Source organism: Anser anser, assembly GCF_964211835.1.
Source record: "Anser anser genome assembly, chromosome: 15".
NCBI lineage: Eukaryota > Metazoa > Chordata > Aves > Anseriformes > Anatidae > Anser > Anser anser.
This window is the reverse complement of record NC_139736.1, coordinates 971,589-983,465: the sequence shown is the minus strand read 5'-3', so window position 1 is coordinate 983,465 and position 11,877 is coordinate 971,589. Positions and strand designations below refer to the sequence as shown.

The following is an 11,877-nucleotide window of genomic DNA, read 5'->3' as shown; positions in this document are numbered from 1 at the left end:
GGGGTCTGAGGTCTGCACCCCGCCCCATGGGGAGTGCTGTGGCCCCGCTGTTTTTTGCCCTCCCCTGGGCCCCAGCACGGAGGCTCCTGGAGCTGTGCGAGGGCACGAGGCAGCGCGGGAGCCGCTCGCCCCAGCAGCGCGGCACGTTCCAGCTGGCAGGGGAAGCGGTGATGTGTCTGTGAACTTGGCACGTGTCGGCGGAGACATACCCGGGAGAGCAGTGCCCCAGTGGAGAGCCTTCTCCTGCACCGCTGAAGTGCACTTGAATCCTGAAGAGCCCCGGCACTCGGTCTGGGTGCCACAGCCAGCCTTTCTCTGAGCCTCTTTGACTTTCTATAACACATTTGCATCTCTCTTGCACGTTTTTATTTCCCCACAGCCGCTAGCTCAGCAGTCAGCGGTGTCTGGCTCCCTGGCTCTCCTCTGGCATCGCTGTCTCAGTTGCATCGAGGGGGATGGAGCACCCTGCTGAAGGCAGCCTTGACTGTGCAGCCGAGCTGGAGGTACAGCTGCTGCCCTCCTCCCCAAAGCCACGGGAGGGGACCCCAAGGGGGAACCGGCCTCCTGCCCTGCCATGGGGGTGGGTGGTGGGGACCGAGCTGGTACAGGATCCCCCCAAACCATTCACAGGAGAGAAATGGGGTGACCGTGCCTGGACAGGCGACGTGCGTGGAGGTGGCTGGTCCTGCGTACACCTCGCCGGTACTCAGCACGTTGCCCAGCACCAGGTCCAGACCTGCAGGGGCAGGAGTGCTTTGGTAACAGGAATTCTGAGTGCTGAGCGAGAGCCGAAGTCTCTCTGTGAAATCTACACGACAAATACAGGACTTGCTGCAGCTGCTGTTCATCGCCTGTGTCCTACTCCTGGGTCTGATCATTATTTTAATGAGCTGCAGCATCTCGTAAAACGCAGCACAGAGAAAATTATATTAAACAACTGTGAAAAGAAACCATTTATTTCCATAATGTCTATGTTTTGGATTGAAGGGGGAAAAAAAAGACTCCAGCAGTATGACTTTTCCTGCCGAGCCACAAAGTGGCAGGTTGCTCATTAGCTTAGATCATTGCTGCTCAAAATGTAATCATCTTTAAAAACGATTAAAAATGTAAACCTCTCCAATAAAAAGCATGGATGCCAAAGCAGCAAAGGGCTTTGCACTTCCAGAGCCCTGGGGGTTTCACCGTGATCTCTGCTCTGTCCAGCCTGCAGACCCCGGTAGCGTTCGGGGTAACAGCTTGCAGCCTTGGATCCTGAGACGTGCCGGAGTCCCCAGACCTTGGCCAAATCTTTCCATCTGCTCTGTCCTGAGCTCTCCAGAAATGCCCCCAGCTCTGTGGGGCCCCCGTCCTCGCCCCCTCCTCCTGCTGCCTCCAGTGCTGTGGCTGCAGCACCCGCAGCCCCTGCAGGGAGTGAAACTCCCCTCCGGACAGCCGAGAAGTGAAACCGGGGCAGGCAGAGCGAGCAGGATGGCTCCTTCCTGGCAACGCAGCTGACAAGCGCACACTCCACTTAGATGCGGAAAAAGAAGCAGCATCCATGTCTTTGCAGGTTTTTCAGGAAAAAAAAAAAAAAGAAAAAAAAAGAAAAAAAAAGCCAGGATTTTTGGACAAGAACATGGCTCTGTGTCATGGTTATGGTTTAAGCCAGGTGCTGGAGCCTTCCAGTCTGAATTACTGTGTGGTCCTGTGCTGCATCCCACGTGTGCATCCTACCAAACCAGGGCCGGACAGAGATAGGAGGTCGGATGGGACCCGGGATGGCCGCAAATCTGCAGGAGCAGAGCAGAGCACGCGGCTCGGCTCCCTCCCAGGGCTCATTAGTGGAGCCCATTAAAGCTTATGCTACACAACCAATGCATGAACCAAGAAGGGAAATGAGCATGAAATCTGATTGCAAGGTTCGTCAGAGTTGATGGACCTGGGCAGCCGGAACAGCTGTACCTCGAAGGAAGCTGGGGCGCGAGTCGTCAGGCTCTTCCAAGCATTGTTAAATAATCATCTATAGGCAATGATTATTCATGAGCACAATGAAGATTATCATTTAGAATCCTTAACAATTCAGCACAGCTCCTGTTTGATGTGGCGAGGCTCTAGCAATGCATTTGCATTAGAGAAAGTATTACTACTTTTGATGGAGGAGAAGGATTACAGGAGAAATCTGCATAAATTTATTGGTAAATGTCATTTAGCATATGTCCAAATGTAATTTGTCACTGTTTTGTAGTGCAGACTGTCTGACTCACACAGGGCTTTTTTTTTTTTTTTTTCAATAAATAACCCCTGGGACAGAATTACCTCACTGGAAGGAAGGGGATATTAAATCACCATCACTGCAGGTGACCAGCGGCTGCCCAGGGCAGGCCCCGATGCGCTGCCACCCAGCCAAGGGGGCAGAAGTGCCCTTGGTGCTGGGGGCTCTCCTCCTGCCCCAGCCTTGGCAGCCCCCCAAGGCCGCTGCCCCTGGGGACGCGGGCACACGCTGCGGGTTCCCCAGGGTCATCACCCAGGCCCGGCAGCGAGCTGCAGCCCCGTGTCCTCCCCCAGACTGCCGCCTCCGCCTCGGCCCTGATGTCCTGGCAGCCCCGGTCCGTCCCCTTGGGAAGGATTTCCTGGCAAATCCAACAGTTTTCCATTCCCATGGGCCCTTTCAAGACTTCTGTTTGGGCTCATTCTGTCCTCGATTAACTCTCCGGAGGCACGTCCTTATCCACAGAGGCTTTTCCAGCTGCCTTGGCTCTGATGTTTGGTTTCCCCTGATCTGCTTGGTGTTCCCCGTGGGACACGAGGTGGTCTGACACACTGGCTGTGACGGGGTGAGGGCTTTCTGAGGAGTGGAAGCAGCTTCTGGGGCAAGCTAGGACCCAGTCCCACAAAGCATGCTTTCTGTAAGTGCACCAAGGGGCACGCAGCACCCTGAGGCAGGAGGGCCCCTGCACCGTCAGCAGAACCAGCCCGTGGCTGCGTACAACGGGACCTTGCAGCCCGTTCCCTGAGGAAGTCAAGCCTGAGAACCACAAATTTCCACCTGCTTGGAGTTGCGGCCCGGGAAGGCTGAGAGTTGACGCAGACCCCATGCTGGGGCAGGCGATGTCCCATGCTGTCGGACATTCACTCCCGCAGCAATCGCCGCGTCTGAACACCGCCACCCTGCTTCCACACCTCTCCCAAGCAGGCAAAGACAGGCTCCATCATGACTGCCTGATACGGCTTATCATCTTGTTAGCAATTAATATTAGCACGGTAGAAATCACTAATACGTGATATACAATCATTAGAATTCAATTTAATTGCCGAGTAGCTCTTTAACTCCGCATACAAATGTGGCTCCCCCTCCCTGGGTGAGAGAGCGACGCATGGGGATGAGGCCAACCTGGGAGCTGGGTGAGGCCAATGCAGCCCAGCTGAGCCCAGCGCAGGGCAGGATCTGGCCTCCCTCCAGCCTCCTGGGGCTGGCAGCGCACCGCAGCTGGGCTGGATTTGGCTCTCGGTTCTCTGATGTGCCTTACTGCAGGAGCACGTGGCCTCTTCTCCTCTGGGTCTTGGATGAGGTAGGAGGGAAATGCTTCTCCCAGAAAGAGCAGAGTGCTTCATGTGTAACTGCAGGTACCCCCAGATGAAAAAGGAAACAGAGGGCTTTGCAGGGGCTGCCCCACCTGCACCGGTGCTGGGTGCAAGCCAGGGGCTGTTCCGTGGGCGTGCAGGGGGCTGAGGGCACGTGGCTGGCAGAGCGGTGGGGTTTTGCTGTCCCTGGGGTGGGAGCATGGCCTGGGAAGGGGTGGCTCTGCAGAAGGCTTTGGGGTCATGGCAGGTGATTAGCGGCACCAGCATGGTGCTGCAGCTAATGGGATTCCAGAGTATCAGTACTTGGGAAATGCCCGAGTAGTATCCACAGAGAGGATGCTACCTCCATACAGCACCAGTGGGACCAGCGCAGTGTCGTGTCCCGTGCTGGCGTCCGTGCTCCCAGCGAGATGTTAAGAAGCTGGAGAGTTCTGGCAGGAGCTACAAGAGCTATTCAAGGTCTGAAAAGCTGGCATGGAGTGAGAGATTAAAGAGATCAGCCTATGCCTCTTGTCACAGAGGAAGTTAAAAGCTCACTTGACTGTGGTCTCCAAGTACCTCTGTGTGGAAATCTGTGAGAACGGATGGCAGAAAAGGCGTTTGTCTGAGAATGATTTAAGCTGGACATAAAGCACACATTTTAACAAAGGGTGAAATTAATCTAGGGACAATTGACCCAAAGATGCCCAGCAGGCTTTGAAATGGAGGTTGCAAATAACACTTGATTTTTGGATTGCTGGTACTGAGGGCAGTGCAGCAACCGCAAGCGAAGCTCAAGGGTCAGCATGGTCCCAGAGGCCTGGCAGAGGCAGCCCATGCGGGTGGCTGTTTGTCCGTGGGGTTGGTGTCACCTTATCAGCGAGGGCAGGAGCCCAGGGCCCGCCGAGAGCCCTGCCCCGGGAGGAGCCGGCTCGGCGAGGCGATGTCCAGCGACCCAGCAGCGAGCCCAGGATGGCTCCGGCCAGGAGCTCGCCTTGCGCAGTGTTTCTTCCTTTTTCTGAAGTGTAAGCACGGAGGCAAAAGTACCTGCGTAGCAGGGGCTGGATGTGGACGTTATCTCTAAGGGATTAACGGCTGCTGGTGACTCAGAACTGAGATGACTCAAAGCAAGGCAGCATCCAAGGGATAAAGCCAACCACCCCATCGTCAGCCGGTTCCACAGACTCAGCACCGTCTCCTGAGCGATTAGTGCAACTGCACGGGGAGTTTGCAGAGCAGCAGCGCTCCGTTTTGGCACTCCGTCTCCTGAAAGTCGGTGTCTGTATCCTGTGATAGCAGCCGCACAGCCAGCCAGGCCCCGTCAGGGCTGGGAAAGGAGGGCTCTAGAGGCCGTAAAGAAGGTGCCTTTGATCCCCGTAATTAACTTTGATTTAAAATGTATTGTGAAACTAAGAATTAGGAGGAAAGCTGGGGTTGCTTTGATGTGTGTGTGGGGATGCGGCCAAATTTGTCCAAGTTCAGGCACACCATGTGCCAACAGGAGGCCCTGGGCTCCCTGTGCCTAGGAGAAGATCCAGCCCCTGCAGAGACCATCCAGGCTGGCACAGTGCCACCAAGGTGTCCGAGTCTGTCCCCACCACGGGTCTCTTGCAACCAAGCAGGGAGAGCCCACGAGCTCCTGCAGCCAGGGCAGCATGAGAAGCTGAAAAGTCCTTGACTTAGCGTGTCAGCACTGCCCTGCAACAACTGAAACATCAGTGTGTTATCAGCATTATTCTCATCCTAAATCCAAAATACAGCACCATATTAGCCACTGTGAAGGAAGTTAAAGCCAAAGCCATCCAAGCCATCCAAAACCAGGACATCCCTGAAGCAGGTGCGGATTTCCAGTGCCAGTGGCAGATGTAGGTGCTTGAGCTGCGAGGCTGGCTGAGCACAGTGCAGTGGGCAGGCAGGGTCCTGCTGTCCTCTGCCCTTTTCCAAAATCCCACAGGGATGAAATATTCCTTAAATGAGATCTAAATCCTCCCGGGTTCCAAGTGAGCAAAAGCACACGCTCTAGGAGCCCCACTTTGCAGGCTGAGGAGGATCCTGGAACCCTCTGAAGCTGCTTGGTTGTGTGGTTACAGCTGCACTTCTCTCAGCAGCTCCGCAGTCACGGACTTTCCTGCCCACTAGTGCACTTCAAGGCTTAATTAATGTTTGAGAAGCAATTTACAGATGAAAATTGCAGACATACAACAATCCCAAAAGACAGGTTGGTCAGGAAGAGGCCTGACCCATAATGATGCTTTGCTAAATGCTTTCTGGTGACACTGACTCATTAGAAAACAAATTTCTGTTGCAGGGGTTCTTGAGCAGGGACAGAGTCCTGACAAACCCAGCTGGATGGAGCTGCTGCTGCCCGGTTCCTGTGTGCCTCTGCGACAGGACAAAAGCCGCACGAAATTTTCTTCCCCGTTGCCCGGGTTGCCAGGTTTCCACAGAGGCATTGCACTTTTGGTCACAGGCAACTTTGCAAAGGAACTGTAGGGACAAGCGATTCCAAAACCTCTGAGCATTTCTGGTGATTTAGAGCACTGTGAGAACAGCATTAAACCTGTGGGGGGAGTTAAATCCCTCATTAATCTCAGGAAATGTATGTGACATTGCCAAAAAAACTGTAGGTGGTCCTGTGAAATCAAACTGTTCCTCCGTGTCTTAGGCTCCCTAGGTCCCTTTCCTTTGACTGTTCATTATTTCTCCTTCCTTTCACTTCGTAAACTGCAGCACAGTCCCTCACAGACATCTGTAATATTTATTAGCACTTAAAATATTAAATAACACCTCACTTGGGCCCCTGGGCCCATTCTTCCCGGCTGGTGCCACCCCAGCAGCCGTACATCAGCAGAGCAATGGAAGCACGGTAATGTACAACGCTGCTGGACGGATGGCTGGTGGTGCGGCCCCGACCATGCTGAACAGGTCAGACAGACCCTAATCTTTAAGGAATCATCCCAGAACTGTAATGGATTTTTTCATGAAAAAGTAACTGGACAGTTTACAGGAAAGCATGCAGACACTGATGGGTAAGAAGGCTCCCAGGAGCTTTAACAAAGCCAACTTCCACCTCTGGGTTTTGAATAGAGACGAGCAGATAATGGCCGAGCTGGGAAAACCACAGGGCAGCCACGGGATGCTGGAACTCTGGGCATTAAAACAAACTTGTGGTGTTTCTCCAGTTCTCAGGTACAGGTACAAATGTCACAGCTAGGCTTCTCCTTAACTGTTCCAGCAGAAGGGTCAGTGATTCAGTTAGGGATGTTGGCAGGGAACAAAATAACAGAATTTTGCTTCTTCATCCCATAGTTATTCTGTATTGTTCTGGGAATAATTGGAGGATTCACAGCTCCCCAGCTGGACTATCAATCCAGCACATTTCACACGCATTCATCAGGCAGTGCCCAAATCACCAGTTTTCAGTCTTGCACTCAGAACAATGGGACGGGATATTTATTAAAAACAAGAGGATGTGTTCTGATTAGCTTTGGTCTGTTTCTGACAAAGCTCCTTCTATTTACAGTGGCAAAGATAAGGAAAAGTCGGTATTTCTTTCTCGGCTGATACTATTGTCTTAGGAAAGAAAGCTGGAGGGGCGGAGAGCCGAGGATTGCTGACACCAGGCGTGCACCTCCCCTCCTTCATGCTGCACTGGCGTTTGGGATTCTCCATCTGGCCGTGCAAAGGCATTCTCATCTTGGGAAGCTTTCGGAATCATGAAACCAGAAATTAGAAAGCTTCAGTGACAATTCCTGGAAAATATCCCAGGGATTAAAAAATGCCCATTGGGAACCCCAGCCTCTTTTCTAACCCAGAAATGTGCCCAAGTGAAGCGCAGGTGGCTGATCAGAGCTCTGCAGCACTCAGAGCAAGTGGGGTCTTCAGTCCCTTTGCAAGCAGATTATCATTCCTCCTGTTTTTGTTGGCAGAATGTGGCTCAGCATTAACCGCCCCTTGCCTTATATTTGACAAAATCCCGTTCTTTTTCTCTCCTCAGAAAACAGTTTTATAAAGCCTCGTACAAAGACAGGGAGCTCCAACTCTGTCAGCTTTTACGCTTAGCGGCTGGAAAGGTGTGCTGCACAGACAGCTGCGGACTGCCACCGCATGAGGAATATCCTGCCCGCACAAGGCTGGCTTCAATCCAGGATGATCAGAGTTTTAAGCTTGTGGCTAAGAGGGAAAATCAATAGAACTGTACAGAAATCAGATCCCACAGGTGCAATATGGAACTGGAACCAGCAAAGGGTCGATACGGCTCAAGTGAGGACCTCCCCGCAGAAAACCGCAGTGCCATTTCCACCTGTGAGCTTTGGTTTCAGGAGGAAAAAGCAAGAAAACCTTCTGGAGACTTTGAAGTATCCTCAGAGCTGGAGGAATATGATCAAGATCACCCGCGGTTCATCCACTGCTCTGGGTTTTAATGCAGTGTGCAGAGGGTTATACTAAATGATGGCGCTTTTCTCCTTACCCTTGAAGTTTTTGAGCATTCGAGTGAAGAGAGCAGCTGTGGATGTGTCACACTTGGGAAGTGTGCTGCTTTCTGGCACTGACCATAAGTGGTTTGTGGATATGAAGGTTAAGATGGGAGCTTGGTGAATGTGGTGTGCTGCCACCTCTAACGTGGTTCCTGGCTGGGTACAGATGTGGCCGTGCTGGTTCAACACCTGCTTTCTCCCTTTGGTCAGCAAGGTGGAAGTGCAGACATCTGCATGATGCTGCTCTTGGACAGCCAGATGCCTTCATTTACCACCCCATGGGTTCCAAGTTTTGATCACTGTGACCAAAATGTATTAAGTTACCAATGGTAACAAGTTGGTGTGATGTAGTTGTGAGTCACGGTTTGGTGTGTGTGTGGTGTACGCACACGAGCTGTACACAGAGAAGCTGAACAGAAGGGAGCAGGAGAAGAAAAGAACCAGAGGTTGGTTTGTTGTTTTTTGTTTGTGCTTTTTTTTTTTTTTCTTAGTGTACTAATGGTATTGTCATCCGTAACTAAAGCTTAGCTTTAACCAGTGCCTGCTCACAGCATGTTACCTCAGAAGCAGCACTGATGACACCGAGCTGTGGAACTGTGACATTACAGAGCCATGTGGATATTCCAGCAAAACTGGCCGTGTGGGCTGTCAGCTCTGCAGCTGCTGGTTTGGGCTCCCAGATTGCTGGAGAGCCCCAAATGCTTATGGCAATGCAAGCTCCACTTTTCTTGTGTAGAGCTCACACCTAAAGTTAAATAAATAAATAAATATTTAAAAAAAAAAAAAGGAGGGGGAGTCTTTGCCCCCAACAAAACAAACTGAAGAAAGAAATGCAAACACAGACCATCCCACTATGCCAACCTGCTTATTTACATGTCTTTTTCCAACAGACTTACTACTGTGGCTCTGAAGTTATTCAAAATAGTTTGCCCTTTCAGGTTTCAAGAGGTTTTTTTGCTCGTTTGCTTTTATACAGTTCAGCTGTACAGCAGGTACTTCCCAGACATTCAGGAACATTTTTGTCACAGGCAGCGCTCAGTCCAAACGCTCGGGTATCTCAGAATGAAGCAGCACAGACAGCTCAGCAAAAGCGTGCTCAGTGCAGCATGGCAGAAACGTGCAGAGGAATAAGCTGCTTCCAAATCAATAAAGTAGTAAATGAGAGGAAGTTTCCTACACAGCTCCTAATAATCTGTAATGGAAAAACTATGAAACTACATTTTAACCCAAATACCTTCTTTATTGCTCTTTTTTAAACTAATCTGTGAGTCTGACCTAAAACAGTGACAGCAAACCTTGGGTAACTTACGCTTTAGTTTGTTTTGCGGAATGTGGAGGACAATTCACTGCTGAATGTATCTGAAAGCAAAAGGGTTAAAAGTTGCAGAAGTAACTTAGCGCTACAAAATAGTGGTGATGCCAGCAGGTGTACAGAGAACACCAAGCCACAATGCTGCTTTCATATTTGCCTAGACTTTCAGAACCTAAACCAGCTCTCTCTGAAAGCCACACAAGTGTTTTCTCCTCTTCCTTTGAGGTTCCTTATGTACTTTTTAAAGTTATAAATGAATAATTCCTCATCTGCTGCAACAACAAACCGATACGACGCAAACATTTCTGCTGAGCGTGGTTAAACATCATTTAATAGGCACGTCAAACCCTTTGTGTAAGATGAATTTGTCTCAGTAACAGCACGGCAGCATCAGCACGTGCGGACCTGGTCTGGGAGCCGCTCCCGGGTGTAGCCGGAGGCGCAGAGCCATCGGCTGTGGGGACACATCACCTCCTGCTGCGTGAGCGGGCCCTACGGCAGGGCTTCATCAGGCATTGCGTTCCTTTTGGGACACCTCACAGCAGCTGTGAAGGGCTGGGACTACGTGGTGCAACGCGCCAACCTGGCGCACACTCTGCTAACTCAAATTTGTTCCAGAGCTTGTGGAAGAGGTGCGTTTGGCCCAGCAGACCTTACCCAGGCCAGGCACCATCTGCCTTCAGCGGGCAGCAAAAACCCAAAGGGCTGCATAAACGCAGTGTCATGTGTGCTGTCTGATTCAACCTGAGTGCGACTATGCCTACAGCTGGTTCTCGATGTATTTGTATGAGAGGTGAGCCAGGGTACACAGGTCTGGTGCTTATGTGGAAGCTAGTTTAAAAAACCAGTAGTATGGATGTGCTGACATTCTTTCATGGAATTATTAAAACCTCAAACAATCGAGTGGAGACTGACTGTTTCATGCACAGCCTGCGTAGGCTGCAGACCCCACATACTTCACAGCCCAGTCCCCTCACACACGCAGGTCCTTTTTCCCTGGAGTGCACGAAACCCCCAAAAGTAATCTGTAGGGTTTAGATACCAAAAGATTCTAGCCTAGCAATTTAGATGAGAAATGTTTGTTTGCCTTTCCCAAGCCTGTTAGTCTTCCCTATTTTTACTTCAGAAATGTACCTGTTTTTAGGTTGGTTTGTTTCAGATGGCACTGCTCCGCCTGATACTCTGAAGTATCAGGTTTAAAGTATCAGGTATAAAGTTTATCTGCACAGACTTGGGTCCAGAGGATTAGGAACAAACGCTTGTACAGTGAAGGATTGCGCTCTGAAAGTTTGTCGCTGTTTAGTGATAAATGGGTTGGCTATTGAGCAGCACAGAACTATAAACAAACAGGGGTTTAATCATGACGTTAATAAAAATACGACATCCACAGGAAGGGGATTAATATCAATTGTGTAGCTTGATGTAATTTATTAGCAGGCAAATACCAGGGAAAGGAAAAAGGCGGGCGGGGGGCGCGAGGGACACGGCGCTGTGGGGGCTGGAGTGAGGTGGCACGGGGGGGGACTCTGTGAGGTGACACTGGGGGGGTGGCTCCGTGAGGTGACACGGGAGCTGACACCGCGAGGTGGCTCCGTGAGGTGACACGGGACCTGCCGCCATCGCCCCCCCGGCCGCCAACGGCCGCTCCGCTGGGGGGCGCGCGCAGCCCTTCGGGGAGGGCGTGGCGGCGACGCCCACGTGACGCGTGCCGCGCGGCCGCTTTGTCATACTGCGCTGCGTCACGTGGGGTGGGCGCGGCGTGCCGTTGCGCACGCGCAGTGCGGCGCCCGCGGCGGCCCGTGCGGTTGGCGGCCGGGAAACCCCTCGGAGGAGCGCCGAGGCGGGGGCGCCGCAGCCGCCATAGCGACCGGGCCGGGCCGGGGGGCGCCGCCGCGAGGGGCCGGGAGCGGAGCGGAGCGGGACCGGGCTGAGCCGAGCGGCCGGGAAGAGTCGGGGGCGCGCCGCCGCCGTCGCGGCCCAGCTCGATCGCGAGGGCCGGAGTCGTCGCGGGGCGGGGGCGGGGGCCGGGGCCTGGCGGCGCCGCCGCCGCCATGGAGCGCTGAGGCCTCCGCCCGCCCAGCCCGGCCCAGGCCGCGCGGCCTGCCCATGGCGGAGCGGCGCGGCCCCTGAGCGCCGCCCGAGCCCAGCCTCCGCCGGCCGCCGCCGGCCCGCGCTGCCCGGCGCTGCGCTGCCCTGCCCCGCCTGGCCGCGGGGCCGCACCCGGCGCCGAGGCCGTGCCGCCGCCGTCCCGCAGCGGGCGCCGCCCGGCCCCAGCCATGTCGTGCGTGCACTACAAGTTCTCGTCCAAGCTCAACTATGACACGGTCACCTTCGACGGCCTCCACATCTCCCTGTGCGACCTCAAGCGCCAGATCATGGCCCGCGAGAAGCTGAAGGCGGCCGACTGCGACCTGCAGATCACCAACGCCCAGACCAAAGAAGGTGCGTGGGGCGCCGCGGCTCGGCGCGGCCCGGCCCGGGGCTCGGCCCGGGGCCCGGCTGGCTCCTCGCGGCGCCGGGCGGGGGCCGGGGGGCGAGCGGAGCGCG

At 53.5% G+C, this 11,877-nt stretch overlaps 1 protein-coding gene and 1 long non-coding RNA gene across 3 annotated transcripts in view; both read left to right on the top strand.

The window, feature by feature from the left end:
* The first annotated feature begins 1,573 nt into the window (after positions 1–1,573).
* Positions 1,574–9,808, top strand: LOC310881902. 2 transcript variants are annotated; one of them, XR_014572676.1, is made up of 3 exons: positions 1,574–3,548; positions 5,849–6,569; positions 7,538–9,808. It is a non-coding gene; the product is annotated as an uncharacterized lncRNA (long non-coding RNA). The 2 variants fall into 2 exon arrangements; XR_014572677.1 differs by lacking the exon at positions 7,538–9,808 and having other exon boundaries at positions 5,849–6,578.
* A 1,306-nt stretch (positions 9,809–11,114) lies between these two features.
* Positions 11,115–11,877, top strand: part of RBBP6 (RB binding protein 6, ubiquitin ligase) — a 93,202-nt gene continuing 92,439 nt past the window's right edge. The window contains exon 1 of the mRNA XM_083799717.1: positions 11,115–11,772. Within this exon, the coding sequence (XP_083655843.1) occupies positions 11,607–11,772 (166 nt within the window). The 5' untranslated portion in view covers positions 11,115–11,606. The remainder of the gene's footprint in view (positions 11,773–11,877) is intronic.